Below are 16,816 nucleotides of genomic sequence, written 5' to 3'. Positions count from 1 at the left end.
AGGCTAAAACAGCAACTTTCTTCCCTTTTTTTCATATTACACCTGGAAGGATAAATTTACATTAGGCTTGCAGCAATAGATACTTGACACATCCTTTAATGCCCACAATTTACACTTTTTTTCTGGAAGAAGAGCTGAGAAGGGATTTTTCAAGTAATGTGGTCACATTTCTTTGAATTATTTTGTCTATTACCGTATTTCCATGTATTATTTTTAAAACTCAGCAACAACAAAGAAACACAATTACACCATATCTGATGTCATTTTGGAAATCTAGATGTGATTTACATCTCTGAAACCAAAATTTATTTTTGTTTACTTATTTTTCTTGAGCATTATTTATATTAATAAATAAACATAAAATCGAAGAATACGATACCTGAGTAAAGGTCATGGACATGTCCCGGTGATTGTTGGACAGTGCTGGCAGAAACATCATGGGGAGATGAAGGGACCTGAATAGCCTGGATAGTCAGGCAGTCATTGAGAATGTCTTGATCAAGTTCTGTAGTGGCACGCAACTGAAAGCAAAACAGAAGGTCAGGGCAGAAGTTTATCTGTATCACAAGATGGCCTGCTAATATCTTTTTAAAATTGATTTATTTCCAGAGCTGCACCCAAGGGGAAGAGAGGCCAGAACTGTCATAGTGTCATGCCTTAAGACATATAGATACTAAGGATTCCCCTTTTACAATCAACAATACAGAGTCCAAATCTGGAAATTGATTATCTATCATACATACCAAAAGATCAAGAAAAAAAGGGGGGATATAATAACATCTACTCTTAAAACTATTCTAATTTTGAGAATTCAGGGTTTGTATTGTGTATTGTGACCAAAGAACAGTGGCTAGTTACCAGCTGTCAGTTCAGTTTATGCTAACCTCAAATATAATTCTTCAGTATTTTCTCCTATAAAGCTATATGTTATATCTAGGGTATATCTTCACTAGACCTTGCTATAATTTTGGAGAATAAGCAAAGCAAAACAGCATTATTAATACTTGTCAAACTTCAAAATAATTCTTTATACTTGGGATTTTGTCTAACATTATACTAAGTAGCTATTTTAAAAAAGTAAAAAGATACACAAAGTGTTGTAGTTTTTTTACAACATTTCTCATTTATCTCCATCCTTCATCTCAGAATGAGATGTTTCTCATACTGTAACCATGAACTCCATTTTCACCAGCTATTACCGCTTTCATGCATATGTATTTCTGAGGTCAAAGCTACATATTCTTTTTATTCATGTTCTTAATCTATATTCTGCAGTTAATTTTAATTACTATGAGATATTATTCAAAAAGGGTAGCTTTTATAAAAAAAAAGTTCAAGGTTATATTATTTACCCTACATATTTACTTCAACAGGGTTTTGTTTATAACTGAAGCTTACTGGCAATTTATCAATTTTATATACCATGAAGGTGATTCTATCTTCCAGAGGCATTAGAAATATTTCGGTGAGGGAGAGAAGAGAAAGGAGTAGAGAGAAAAAAAGTACTGTGATATTTTATTGAAGCATGATGGAGAATCCTTTAAAGTAATGACCTGAACATAAAGCAGAAAATAATATACTTATTATACTGTGAAAAGAAAAAATATTGGTTTCTTAGCATTTGAAGGACAGCCTAAACTCTAATGATAAGATTGGTTGGACACCCTAACCCAGTGACTGAATCTTCAGCTCCTCATGATCTACAAACTACAAAGGGACAATAGGGTGTAGGTAGAGAGATAAGAATTTATTCTTATCCCCTCTTGGTCTATTACTCAGCCTACTCTTCTTTGAGTTCACTTCCTTCTCTCTTTTCTTCCCAAATGCTGGTTTCAACCCTCAGTAATGCTTATATGCACACAAAGACACTTCAACCTTCAGCAAAATTATGATTGCATTCAGAAGTAATCGTCAATGGAGTTAATGTCCAGATAAATGTGCAGAGTAGAGTCTATTTAATTTTTGCTTTAGGTATGAATAAGTACTCTTATTTTAGCAGAATACATTCTATATCTGAAAACAAGAGCAGTTCCCAGGAACAAAGTTGCTTATCTAAGTATCCTAGAAAACAAGGCACCATCTACACTAATTTATTTTATTTTTTTCTTGACAGCTCTTCTAATTTTTATAAGCTCTTAGAACAATGAATGGAAATTCAATTCCCATCATTTTCTCATTTCAGATTTGATTGGATAATCACCCATGATTTAGTAAAGCAAGTAGATGTAATTAGAAGGGAACAACGGCCTTAAATTTCTCAATTTTCGGTTGATTATACTTGAATGGAAAAACAGCTTTAAGTTGGTGTGAAGCATGAACAAACTTCCCAACACAAAAGCTATTAAAACTTTTCTTTTTATTTTTCTTATCACTTATCATTTATCAGAGATTTCTGTTCACCTTATGGAGACTCAAAATAATCTTTATTGTTCAGTAGAAATCAGATGCCACTAAAATATGCTTCTCAATACATTCAGCCAGGAATAAAATACTTGATATTTGTTTATTCTTGCAGATAATTTTGTTATAAAAGCATGCTAGAAGGAATCATTTATTACTTTGACTCCTACTTCTTATTATTGTATTATTTAAAAATTCCTTCTGAAGTCTGACATTATAGAGTTAGATAAGCATTATGGAGCCAAATGAGAAGGTTTAAAAGCATCCAGGTAATGTTATTTTCTCACTGCAGCATTAGGTAACAATCTATGGCAGAATCAGTGCCTTGGTGTCACATAATAATAAAGAAATTGAGACTTAAATCTTTAAAATCCACGCAATATCCAGAGACGGGAGACAAAAATGTAAAAATGCACCATTCCTGCTTATAAAATTTGCACTATTGGGGAAGGGATCAACAGAATACTTATTCTTAAGATGCACTTTTCATAATTCATAAAAAATATTGACATCACATTAAGGTTTATTCTGGTGGATGTGCTAAGTCGATAAATATCTCAAGGACACTTTTCCACCCACAACCTGACTGAGCAATACCTTTAACACACCAATTTTACCCAGTTTACAATATGAGGTTTCCAAACATTATCACTTCTGGTGTCCTTTCTGGCTAACTCTTAATCAGATGTGGAGGAAATAATACTATATTCATTTTCTCATATTTGTTGGATATTTGCTGCATGCATGTTCATAAATATAAAATACAGAGTTCTCCAAGCAAGTTTCATTAGATGATAGTCTGGTCTAAGGTAACACATATACATATACTGTACAATCAAATTTTCCTAAGCATTGTGGATCACATGTTCACCTCTTAACTATTTTTCCATGAACAGGCATTGTCACACACAGATTTTATGAAATGAAAGTCTAAGGCCAGTCTCTACCTGCTCTCTTAAGTAGACCTATAAAATCTTTTCATGATGACAGATAGCAGAAACTTTCAACATGCTACTCTTCTTTCTTTATCTTCAAGACATTTTGGCATTTTGGCCTTCAATGATTGAATCTTAGTATATATCAGCGCTGCAGTATATCTTCAAAATCCCTTGTCTACATTACAAGCTGTTATAATTTTCATAATTTAGTTCTTTTGTCTATCGCTATGCATATTTTCCAGTGATCTCATGTATTTTTTTTCTTTCTGATAATAAAAGAGAATAAAAAAGTAACTAATAGATAATAGGTTATTAGAATATAACAAGATATATGCTTTATAAAATCTAATCTAAATCCATAGCCACTTTGGTATAGTGGTTAAGATGTTGGACTAGAAACTGAAAACTGGGCATTCTCTAAGGCAGAGGCCCCCAACCTTTTGGGCACCAGGGACTGGTTCCGTGGAGAAAGGTTTTTTCACGGACCGGAGGGTGCGTGGTTTTGTGCGCTGCCTGCATCTCGCGGATGGGGCTTTGCTTTTGTGTGGCCCAGTTGCTGGCATGCCGCAGCCCGGTACTGGTCCACGGACCAGGGGTTGGGGCCCCCACTCTGAGGCATGGAATCCAGCTGGGTGACTTTGGGCCAGTCACTGTCTCTCAGGCCAACCCACCTGACAGGGTCGTTGGAACAAGAAAGTGAGAATATTATATATGTCACCGTGGGTTGCACTAAATAGAGGCAGGATATAAATCTAGTAACAGAAATAAGTAATGAAAAAAGGAAGCATTCTATCCCCATTATGAGGAAGATGCCTCATAGGGAAGTTGTCAAACAGGTTAAGAGCGCAATAGCATCCAGGAAATGAAATTCAAAGGTATTTTATATCCTTTAATGAACATTGCATGTAGCCATTATGACCAGGAGGTATTAACTCCTTTAAGGACATCCAGATTAATAGCCACACTTATTCTTTTCTTTTTGAAAGTGTACAGTACTTATTCATCATTCATAGTCACTAAATGACTAATAACATGAGATTCCTTTTTATGTGCTGAAATCACAAATATTATTTTTTTTCTTAGAGGAAAAAGCTTTAGCACCCCCTCCGCATTTATTCCATTTCTACAGCATTTTTTCCCACGGCCATTAAACAGTATTGTTACTGTATGCACTAATTTATATACAGTAAGGGAATATACTGGCAGTTATATTTTTGTTCTCTTTCCATTAAATCCCCACATGAAGTTTGTTTATTCAGAATCTGCATACAGAATAGACATTTTCATTGAGATATCTATCCAGCAAGATGTCCTTCCTGCTTAGTTATTTATCAGTTTACTGTATATTCAAAGTCACACTGATTTTGCCCCATAAGCATCACTTTATGCTAACTTACAATGCAGCATGTTTGTATTCTAATATTCATCCACGCTGGATAAATATTTTGAGGTTCTTCTCTGTCCCTTTCTTATTCATCCTAAATAATTTAAGGTCATCAGCAAACCTGGGCATCTCACTGTGAATGATCTATTATTCATTATATTTATTATTTATTATATATATTATCCATTTTTCTAGGTCAGGTTGCAGTTGGTTGCTAATTACTATAAGACATAGTGAGTTTTTTTACTTGTAATCCTTTGCTTTGGGAAATCAACTAAGATAACCTACTTTGGTTTTATGTAATTATCATGGCTGTCACACAATAAAGAAGCATCAACATGACTCTAAATCTAAGATTTATTTCTGCACAAGACTGGGTAACTTTACTGTAGACTCAAGATATTTCTTGATATATTAAGCAGAGTAGTATAATATATCAAGAAATACCTTGAGTCTACAGTATCATAAAGGAGTAAGCTACTGAATAATTATTGATGACAATAGTAGTTCAAACAGATCAGTGGAGGCCCTACCACAATTTATTTAGCCTACCTGTAGTACAAATTCAATAGCCTTTGAGTTGCAATAATTCCAATTACTGTTGTAATATTAGTGAGAAAAAGATAGAGGGGAGAAGGCTAATCCTCTGATCATTTACAACATTTGTTTTGTTGTTTTTGATTCAGCAGAGTGAAAAGAATTGGTTGATTTTGGTCTGAAGTTTTGCATCAACTACATGATTACATTCCTTAAAGTCCTTTCCCCCCCCCATCACTAATCCTCTTCCGCCAGCATCCTTGTCCTTTGCTCCACACTTTCTGATTTATATTCCATTTTGAGAACAGGAAGTAAGGAGATTAAAGTTGAGGATTAAAACACTTACTCTTTACAACATTTTTGTGAAGAATGGTTTCTTAGTTGCCATGGGCACTACTCAGTGACCCTTAGCCTCCAAATGCAATTCCTCTTGCATTAATGAAATATTTTGATTGAATGCCATAGAAAACAGATGAGTGGAAATTATTTCTTTTGTTGTTGTTAGTGTCTTTTTGTAATTTTATCAATGAAATGTGAAATAGTTTTGAAAAAAGGCAATTAAAACTAAAAATGTTGCAAAGCCGATTTTGGACTTTGAAGAATCTGTATTTTAAAAGAAGGAAATAATTTAAGAGTGGTGGTGAGGCAAGTGAATTGAAGCATATCTGCTGACCTTTTATATAGTGTATCATGCTGAAATTCTATTATCTTTTCAAAAAATTTTACCTCACATTTTAAGAAAGGGAGTTTTGTAGCTAATATTTAAAAAGTTTACAGAAGAAAAAGTGACTATTTTTCTGGAAAAGGATCAGTAAAAAAAAAACCCTATAGTTGAGAAATTAAATACAAAGATTAAAAAAAAAACAAATATAAGTTGGAGATCTGATTATGCCTGATTTTAGGTAACATTATTGCAGTTGATATTTATTATCAAACAGATTCTGATAAAGGATCAATCCAAGGACTTTGCTTATAAAATTTTATACTTTCAAACTACCCAAGCAAACATACATATGAAAGGCCAGTTGAGGTATTTTAATGCAGAAAAAAAATTCAATTCTCTTTTCTCTTGAATGCCTGGCTGTGAAAATAGTGTAAGATTTAGTAAGTAAATAAGAACTTATTACCCCTTTGTGATACCCCAAACCTTCATTAAGGTAGACCCAGGACTGTATAATGATAGGATCCGCTTTGGATTGCATTATTTATACTCTATATGGCTGCTTGGCTTTACTAACAAAAAAAAAGGAAAAAGGAAAAAAAAAGGAAAGGATTCTGCTGACCGAGTTTCCCCAGCCTAGTGATCCCCAGATGTACCGAGACTGTAATTCCCAGTCAGCATTTTTAAAAGTGACATGGATGCAACAGAAAACCATGATTAAATGTGGTCTGATCATTTTTTTTGCTGCTTGCAGACAGAGAGGAATGAAGCAGCTGCATCTGAATCATGATGTTTCAGATATAATAAGCTGGGATTTGATCATCTAAATCAAGCTATAATAATCAGAGCTTTGTACAATCAGTGAGCAATGAGTGGAGTCTGAGAGGGAAATCACATATTGTTCATTCATTTATGTTTAATTCCCCTCCCGCACAGTGGAAAGGATTGTATGGTTTACTAAACAAAAGTAATATGAAAGAGGACTGGTGCAGTTATAAATAATTGACAAGTTATACCTCTATAGAAGTCTAATTTTGTGAAAGAAAAATAGCTTAAAAAGAAGGCTTTGTTTCTAGAAAATACCTTTTTTTCATAGAGTCACCCCCAGGGCTGGCCCAAGGCATTTTACTGCCCAAGGTAAAGAATATTCTTCTCTTACTTAATGTGCAGAAATAGGACTATGTTTTATTTCAGCATCAGTGAAAGAACAGGATGTCACTACCACAAGCAACAGGCAAGCAATGGGCCATGTGGTGCTCACAACGTCAATATCAATAAATTCAATATCTAAGCAGGAGGACACATCTTTCCAGCCAGTTAGAATTAAACATTAATGTTATTTGTCTTTTTAAATGGCTAAATTTATAAGGGATGTTGCTCTCATTTCAGATCAGATCATTTTTTCTTTTAAAATTGTATAAAAATTTAAATAGGGAAATCTGGTGTATTGTTGGATCTCTTTAGACAATGATACCATTAAAAATATCCATTAAAATAAAAATTGACACCATTAATATTTATTTATCTAGCAAACATTGATAAAAGCAAACTTTGAAATGAGTTCTGCTATTTGTATAGAAAGCACAATTATTATACCACAAAATAATGGCAGATATATATCCTGAAGAGCAGAGAGTACAATTTATAAAGTTGATATATTTAAAAAGCTGCAATTTTATCTTTCTTGAAATTAGATGTAGCAGTTTTCTCTGTTCTAATGTCATCCCAATGTACGGGAACTAAAACTTATAAGTGATCTGGAAATTCCAGGAATTCTACTCCTAAAACAGCAGCAGGAATCAGAAAATTAACATATGATATAATATAAACTAACTGGAAATTACAGATGTGATAATTTACAGTAGGAATGGGAGCAAATACAATTTCAAAATATGGGTGCTTTCTCAGAAGAAACAGATTACATGATGCCTAAGAATGAAAATCTGCTTTAAATGTTCATTCCAGCCTAGCAAGCCCTCTACCACACCTTATTTATTTGATATGATATGATACATTATTTCAATTAAAAATGAAAAACTATCTTTAGGCATACTCTGCATTGCTAAAAGCAGAACATGTCTGGCTGCAGCTCAGCATTTAGTTTGCCTTTTGATATAAGAGTATTTTATGATTGCCCAAACCCAAACCTCACCATTTTGTGAGTGAGCCCACAAAATCATAAAATGTTCCTATTTTCCCAAAAGACAGGTTCCTGCAATTAACAGTATATTCAGAATTGTTCTATTTTGATAGATTCAGATGACCTCATTTTAATAATATAAATTTCAACTTGATTAAATTATATCACAATTAAAATATGAAGCACCATTCTAAATAATTGTAATTATGTAATTATAAATAATTATATGGCTATTACAAACAATAGTGAAACCACTATGCCATCAAGAACTATAACTGATAAGTCTCTCTTTTAATATTTAATCCATGTTGAACTTAAAAAAAATAATTTTACCTTCCATTGACTCAAACTGGATAAAAGTACCAATGACAAAAAAATACCCACCTATTTTAAGTTTGGTTGGGGAGGTAGTGGAATGAAGCAAAGGGAATAGATTAAAAAATGCACAGATTTCAGGATTCAGGGCTTTGAGCTGAAACAAGCACCAGACCTAAGAGGGAAGGAGGAGATTTCACTCCTGAACTGGCGTTCTTGATCTAAAAAAACAGGCAAGGAGATATGTGTACATGCATAGGTGTTCATATTTGTACTCTCTCTCTCTCTCTGTGTGTGTGTGTAGTCAATTGCTTCTCTGTATCAGTTGCGTTAAGCAGGTATATCTGATATTAGCAAGGTTATGGTAAACCTTTGGTATCATAGAGCTGGAAGAGGTCATTGAGGCCATAGGATCAACTGTTGCTCAATGCCTTCTTCACATCAAGTGGAGGAGTATTGGCCACCTCCTTTGGAATTTGGTTCCACATCAAGAAAATGCCTTTGTTGTTAAGAATCTTAACTTAAGGCCACTGTTGTACGACCTGCGCTTTGATGACAGAGAACAACAGCTTGTTGGCTTCATTCTGTATGTCACTCCTTCAGGTAATTATAAAATGCTATCTTCCTCAAATCTTTCAAGTTCTTTGCAAAACAATTTCCCTAGCTTGACTTTCATCCATCCAGGCAGTGTAGGACTGGGAGACTCAGGTCTTCTCCCACCCGCAATCATGAAAGCTTTAGGCCAGTCATTCTCTCTCCGCTCAATCTGTCTCATGCAGTTGTTCAGGCAATAAAATAAAGGAAGATCCACATACAAACAAATCACCTTATACTCCTTTAGGAAATATAAGATATTAATCTAAACACTGACTATAATAATAGTGCCACTGTTGGAGGGCAATTTTTTATCTTCTACAGACCTGGATTCAGGTTGCAGGTTATCTTGTACAAGATCCGTTAGAATCAGGTTCGCCTGAGATGAATAATATAGGTATTTGAAGTGCATGCCACAAGCTGCCCCCCATTAGTGCAAGATCACAATACACTACAAAAGAGAATGCAATGCTGATGCTTTTAACCAGACCAACAGACATAGACATAGACATGATGCTGATCAAGGAAAAATCAATTGCTGGCAATCCTTCGAATAAGCTTGCATCTATTTACATCATTTATTTTTTCTCATAGCATCTAATTATAAAACTGGAGTAAATGATTAACCCTACTGAAAAGGCTCTTAGATGCATCCATAGGGAAGACACATTACCTGCAAAAACAAAGTTCATTAGCTTTCCTATAATCTCCTTGGATATGGTATGCATTCATTGTACTAGTCCTAACTATGCATGGTATGTGGTGTTCATTCTACATTTCTACTAAAGGCTCAACTGAATTCCCAGAAGGAAAAGCAAAATGCTATAATGATTCACTAGGATACTGGCAATATCAGCATAACCACATGCTGACACAATTACTGAAAATCAGCTGCACTGGAATCTATACCCATGTTTATCATTAAGGTCTTGCCAAGATTTCGTGAAGTAAGAACATGGGTTTTGGCATATATCCTTGAATTTCTAATATGTTCATGGCATTTTGAAGGACAAGCTATATCTTAAGAGAGAAAATAATGTCATTTTATGAGCAAAGGGAAGGTTAAGAAAGCGGATTAGAGGCAGTCAAGCAGGCTATATTAAACAAATCCATGACTAACTGGGTGTAACAGCAAAGGATCTCATTCTGTTCAGCTGAATGGTTCCCTAGGGCTGGATCTATTACTTCTTTGAGCTTTTTATCACCTTGGAATTTTTATGGTTATTTTTTGATGAATTCCCATTTTTGTAAAAAAAAACAAAACCTTTTTCATTAAGTCAATTTTGTTCTTTAATTAAAGACATAAATAACTTTTATTCTGACTTTCATTATTCCTTGCATTTTTTTATTATTATACAAGAAAATATTTCAAAGAATGAAGCATGAAGTAAATGTCATTTTTAAGACTTCATTAAGTATACTATAACATTAATATTACACATTATAGCTTCCAAGATATTTTCACGCTCTTTTGATCACTAACATGAATCCTCTTTTCTTTTTGTTCAGCAAATATATTCTGAATGTCAGCTGAAAGATTAAAAGAATGCAAAAGCAAAACAAGAATGAAGTCACATTATCCTAAATAATTGAAGCTAAACTGAGTCTTCTATCCCATCCCATTTCATTCTTTGATGGACTGAGAGGCTACAGAATAGTAAAAAAAACTAACATGAGCCTGTAGGGAAAACAATATTCAATATATAGAGCAGAACCACATGTCTAAAGCAATAATAAATAACTTTTTAGACATAAGGGATGCATTGTTTTATAGTCATAAGAAAGAATTGGAAGCCAATGTTGAAGAGATTTGTTGCGGATTTCTTTTGAAATGAAATGGTATGATGGAATCTGATGTGGCAAAAACAATTGCTTAATTCATGGAGTCTGCCAATGTCTCTTCAAATATTGACTCAAAAATTATATAAAATGTATATCTTGAGGACAGATGAGTACAAAAATTATACATACAACAATGTATGTATTTGAGGAAATAGTATACAAGGTATTATTTATATATATAGACACACACATATACACACTTATGTACACACAGGGACATACACATATAGTAGAAAAAATTGTAAATGGACAATGGCAGATTTTGGGGGGTTTTAATTGTAAAATGATGCAAAAGTTTGCCACTTGCAACATGCTAACGCATGCAGGCTAGAAACTATTCTGCTAGAATGTAAGTTCTCTATTCATCATTATCAGTGTGCAAACGAAAACTGTTTCTGTTAATGGCTGTGTTATTACAGGTGCTTTTCATATGACTTTTAGAGCTGCACATGATTCACTTGGCAGAGAAGTCTATAAAGGTTACCTTTTTTCTGGCCTGCAAATCTTTAGAAGAATGGGCCTTTACATGTTTTCTTAGAGAACTTGGATCTGTGTATCGTTTGGTGCAGCCAGGAATCTGACAAGCATAAGGTTTCTAAAAAATGAAAAGAAATAACAAGTTACAAGGTTGCACATTTTGAAATGGCAATACTGCAAATATCATTCATAAAACCAAAAAAAGAAAGACCATGAAGATTCTGGCACAGAAAAAGATAGCTAGAATGAAAGAGAATGAACATTTTTAATTTTATATGTTATATTTCTAATGTTATATTTTAACAGTGAGAGACAGTATAACAACAAAAATATCCAGAAAAATATCCATTTCAAAAAAGTTATAAATTGATTTGCATTTTAATGAATGAAATAAGTATTTGACCCCTTCACAAAACATGACATAGCACTTGGTGGCAAAACCCTTGTTGGCAATCACAGAGGTCAGACGTTTCTTATAGTTGGCCACCAGGTTTGCATACATCTCAGGAGTGATTTTGTCCCACTCCTCTTTGCAAATCATCCCCAAGTCATTAAGGTTTTGAGGCTGACATTGGCTGCTTGAACCTTCAGCTCCCTCTACAAATTTTCTACGGGATTAAGGCCTGGAGACTGGCTAGGCCATTACAGGACCTTAATGTGCTTCTTCTTGAGCCATTCCTTTGTTGCCTTGGCCATGTGTTTTGGGTCATTGTCATGCTGAAATACCTATCCACGACCCATTTTCAATGCCCTGGCTGAGGGAAGGAATTTCTCACCAAGATTTGACGGTACATGGCCCCATCCATCATCCCTTTGCTGCTATGAAGTTGTCCTGTCCCCTTAGCAGAAAAACACCAAAGCATAATGTTTCCACCTCCATGTTTGACGGTGGGGATGGTGTTCTTGGGGTCACAGGCAGCGTTCCTCCTCCTAACACGGCAAGTTTAGTTAATGCCAAAGAGCTCAATTTTGGTCTCATCTGACCACAAGACTTTCACCCAGTTCTCCTCTGAATCACTCAGATATTCATTGGCAAACTTCAGATGGGCCTGTACGCGTGCTTTCTTGAGCAGGGGGACCTTGCGGGCACTGCAAGGAGTATTGTATTACCTTCAAGGCGTAGTGTATTACCAATTGTTTTCTTAGTAACTATAGTCCCAGCTGCCTTGAGATCACTGACAAGATCCTCCCATGTAATTCTGGGCTGATTCCTCACTGTTCTCATGATCATTGAAACTCCACAAGGTGAGATCTTGCATGGAGCCCCAGACGAAGGGAGATTGACAGTTATTTGGTGTTTCTTCCATTTGCAAATAATCGCACCAACTGTTGTCACCTTCTCACCAAGCTGCTTGGCAATAGTCTTGTAGCCCATTCCAACCTTGTGTAGGTCTACAATCTTGTCCCTAATATCCTTGGACAGCTCTTTGGTCTTGGCCATGGTGGAGAGTTTGGAATCTAATTGATTGATTGCCTCTGTGGATAAATGTCTTTTATACTTTAAGAGAGTGCTCCTAATCTCAGCTCATTACCTGTATAAAAGACATCTGGGAGCCAGAAATCTTGCTAATTGGTAGGGGATCAAATACTTATTTCACTCATTAAAATGCAAATTAATTTATAACTTTTTTGAAATGCGTTTTTCTGGGGTTTTTTGTTGTTATTCTGTCTCTCACTGTTAAAATAAACCTACCATTAAAATTATAGACTGATCATTTCTTTGTCAGTGGGCAAACGTACAAAATCAGCAGGGGATCAAATACTTTTTCCCCCTCATTGAAAACTCAATTCAAAACTTTTATTCATATATTCCTTCACTATGGAAAACCCATAGTCCTAACATTACACATGCTGATTCATCTCTTGGGACAAGAGTCTCCAAAAATGGATGCTCTAGCTATATGTGCAGCTAAATTCTGCACCAATTGAAAAATGTTCCAAATCCCATGGAAGATTTCATTGCTGCAGCTCCAGGTCCAAAGGTTTTATTCCTGATGATTTCCAGGAAGCCTACAGACTATGGGATCATTGAAAGTGCTTAACTTCTGAGCAATAGCAATAGCACTTACATATCACTTCATAGTGCTTTACAGACCTCTCTAAACAGGTTACAGAGTCAGCATATTGCCCCCAATAATTTGGGTTCTCATTTTACCGACTTCGGAAGGATGGAAGGATGAGTCAACCTTTAGCTGGTCAGCCTGCAATACTGCATTCTAACCACTATGCTACCATGGCTCATATAATCATGCTTGCATTTTGGGGAAATGGATGAGTAAAAATTTTGAGCCGGGTTATTATGTAGTATTTATATATAAACAAAGTTCAATATGGTTGAGTAAGGATAAACCTTCTACACGACCATGTACCAGTGGAATAAATATGCCATCAGTGAAAAAAGGCAGCGGCAGAAAGGACTTATTTTACATTCAGCAGGGTCTTTAGTTCTGATCAAAAAGTGGTTGTCAGAATGGTTATCTCATTGGTAACTGCCAACAGTGTGACTGAAATTTGACCTGTTTTATGGGAGTCGTGTGCAATGCATATAAAAGCCAGGTAGAGTTTCGATTGCACTGTGGCATCCATCATTTTAGCTTTTATAACCATACCCTGTGGACATGCATTTTACATATTGATCAAATAAATTCTCTGCCATCTCTACTTGTACTTACAATTATGCATCCCTCATATAAAACTTTAGTTTAGTCAGAAAATATATTTCTTTAGAAGTTGAGGTAAAGAAGTTGTAGTAAAGTCCCAGACATAGAGATACAGAGGAAACCTGCTTCAGAAAGAGAGAATGAAGGGGAAAGGTTAGTCTGGGATATGGCAGGTGAGAAGGAAAAGAAGCACAAATGCTACATGCTAAAGCTTAAATATCTTAAAAGTCATATAACAATTTTCCAGAAAGTATAAAAACTTTTTTTGAAATATCCATGCACTAATTAAAACATCATGGCTATGAACAATCTCTTTGGGGGGAAAATGAAAAAGTCAACATTTCTTATTTGTTTTTTAAGAACATACTCCATTTTAAGGTTTAATTTCTAAGAGTTGTTTCTATCGTCCCAATTGTCTTCATGGGTAACATTCCCTATATCCTTGGTTTATGATGTTGTTCAGGGTTTTTTTTCCCCTCTGGACCAGACCCTTCCTGTTGATTTTTAGGTCCGATGTATGTACTCACAGCGCATATATGCCTCATAACATAATATATAGAATACATTTTCTTCCTGTAATTGCAATTGATGGCATATCTATTTTCCTGAAAGGAAAATCAAAAAGCCCAGCTAAAGCCTAAAAAAACAGAAGCCTAAATCAAAGCCCAGCTAAACATATCTTCAACCTTTTCTTTTTTACTGCAACTTTCTAGTATTACTTTCACAAAGATATATTTATATAGCTTTTGCAAAAAAGCAGCACTAGCAAAATCACAGCCAGCTCTAATTTGGTCCATTCAGATAGCCAATGTTATGGTTCCCAAATGAAAATTTCAACACTAATGCAAATGTGCTCCCAGCTGTATATCTCATAGATACAGCATGAAGCAACATACTCAGATAAGTTTTGGCATGAAATATACACCTCAAGTAATAAGATTGAACCAAAAGAAGGGCTATGCTATAATTATTTGGTACATCTGAAATAATTTTGGGGATTTCAAAATCTAGCATACATATATAACTCTCATTGTTTCCCTATATACTCTTGTATTATAGAAATTCCCAAATATTTTGAGTATATATAAGAGCTGTATGAAATCATTCCAAGAACTGCTTTTGAAGTGTTGATGTGTTGTGACCTAATAAAGGTACTCTACAGTTGCATCATTTGAGCCAGTTTGGTCTAGCATTTAAGGAGCCAGCCTAGAAAGTGGGAGACTGTGAGTTCAAGTCCTGCCTTAGCCATGAAAGCCAGCTGGATGTCTTTGGGCCAGTCAATCTCTCACAGCCCAGTTCATCTCACAGGGTTGTTGTTGTGGGAAAAATAGAGAAAGATATGTTGAGTATGTTCACCACCTTGGGTTGTTTGTAAAAATAATACAAACAAACAAATAAATAAATATGTATGCTTAAAGGAAGATCCCTTGTTCAGGACTATTTCCATTTTGCTTCAGGAATAATCTCAACAGAACAGCCTTCTGCGCAGGCACATTTCCGTTCAAATGTCATTGGGAGTATCTTTGTGACAGCATCAGGCTACCTACAGGACACAGCGCTCAATGTTTCAAGGCGTTGGGTTCAGAAGGGTGCTTCTGTTGTTTTATGAACTACATGCCTGTAAATGCCCATCTATATTTTCCATCTATCTTTCCTCTAAACATAAGAGCATAATTTATTTTCTATAATAAAATAAGTTGGGGGGGGTTGTAGTCACCGTGAGTTTGTGATGAGGGAGGGCACAGAGGGAGGCTTAGCCAAATTTCACTGTATACATGTTATACTTTGATAATAAAGGGTTTATTATTATAGCAGGACCCATGGTCTTCAGTCTCAATTTTGCACCACCTCTGGCATGGTATGTATGAGAGGAAGCACTATGTCACATTTATTTATTTAATAACTATGCAGTAATATACTGTAGCCTCTGTTTCTGCATTCAGATCTACTCCTCTTTAAGCTTTCTGCATATCTCTTTAGGCAATTAAAACATGTCCTATGCGGGGCTTTGAAGCAGCCATGAACTTTTAGGAGTGAGTATCTGGATGTCCTAATGCAGTCTTTTTCACCTGGGGTTCCATATACTCAAGACTTCTGTGAGAAATTGTGAGGGGTTCTGCAAGAGATTGTGAAGAAAACCTTTTTTATGTTTAATGTATCATGAGCTGCAGATATTAATATTTTTAAGCAGGCATTTCCTGTGACCTGAAAATTATTTCAAGGGTTCCTCAAGGGGGGAGGGGAAGGTTGAGAAAGGCTACCTTAATGTGATATATGGAAAGCTTTGTTTATTGGCTGATGGATTTGTGAAAGAGAAATGGGTGAGCGAACTGGAGAACATTGCCCTATATCACAACAAAACTAATCTGCAACTTACAGTATCAAAATGCTGTATATAGTAGGCAGCCTGAGCCTCTTAGACTTATAAAAAGAAAGTTCTGTCACAATGATCTCTTTTCTTATAACAAGAACTGAATTTCAAAACAACCTGAATAACATGTGCAAACATCCTTCTACAGTGGTTCCATTGTTAAGTCCCCATTTCTATGCGCACTTAATAAACAATATGTCTGCAAGACATCAGTCAGGATAGCAAAATATTATCTAAAATCACATTCTTCCCTTACAGTGTCCAGGTGCGTCCTCTGGTGCTTGGCTCGGTCGCTGGAATTACTGAATGCTTTATGACAGCCTTGGTGCTGGCAAAGGTAAGGTTTTTCTCCAGTGTGGCTCCTTAAGTGAATCTTCAGATTTTCTAGTCTAGAAAAGGCCTTCTTGCAGCCTTCGAACTGGGAAACAAAATAATATTTCTAAGATTTGAAGGAAGGGAATTTTTTTCTCTTTTTTGCACACAAGCTGCCTACTGTA

At 35.3% G+C, this 16,816-nt stretch overlaps 1 protein-coding gene across 1 annotated transcript in view; it reads right to left on the bottom strand.

The window, feature by feature from the left end:
- The window catches only part of LOC107290997 (zinc finger protein GLIS3), a gene marked incomplete at its 5' end in the record, with an annotated part of 43,596 nt that extends 26,859 nt beyond the window's left edge, over nt 1-16,737 (bottom strand). Inside the window, 3 exons of the mRNA XM_015819947.1 lie at nt 380-521; nt 11,296-11,406; nt 16,576-16,737. Coding sequence (XP_015675433.1) covers nt 380-521; nt 11,296-11,406; nt 16,576-16,737 — 415 coding nt within the window. The remainder of the gene's footprint in view (nt 1-379; nt 522-11,295; nt 11,407-16,575) is intronic.
- Nucleotides 16,738-16,816: the final 79 nt, after the last annotated feature.

The sequence above is a fragment of the Protobothrops mucrosquamatus genome, unplaced genomic scaffold (genome assembly GCF_001527695.2).
Source record: "Protobothrops mucrosquamatus isolate PMUCROS unplaced genomic scaffold, P.Mucros_1.0 scaffold1024, whole genome shotgun sequence".
Classification (NCBI taxonomy): domain Eukaryota; kingdom Metazoa; phylum Chordata; class Lepidosauria; order Squamata; family Viperidae; genus Protobothrops; species Protobothrops mucrosquamatus.
The sequence above is the reverse complement of the archived record's forward strand: the minus strand, read 5'-3'. Positions and strand labels throughout refer to the sequence as shown.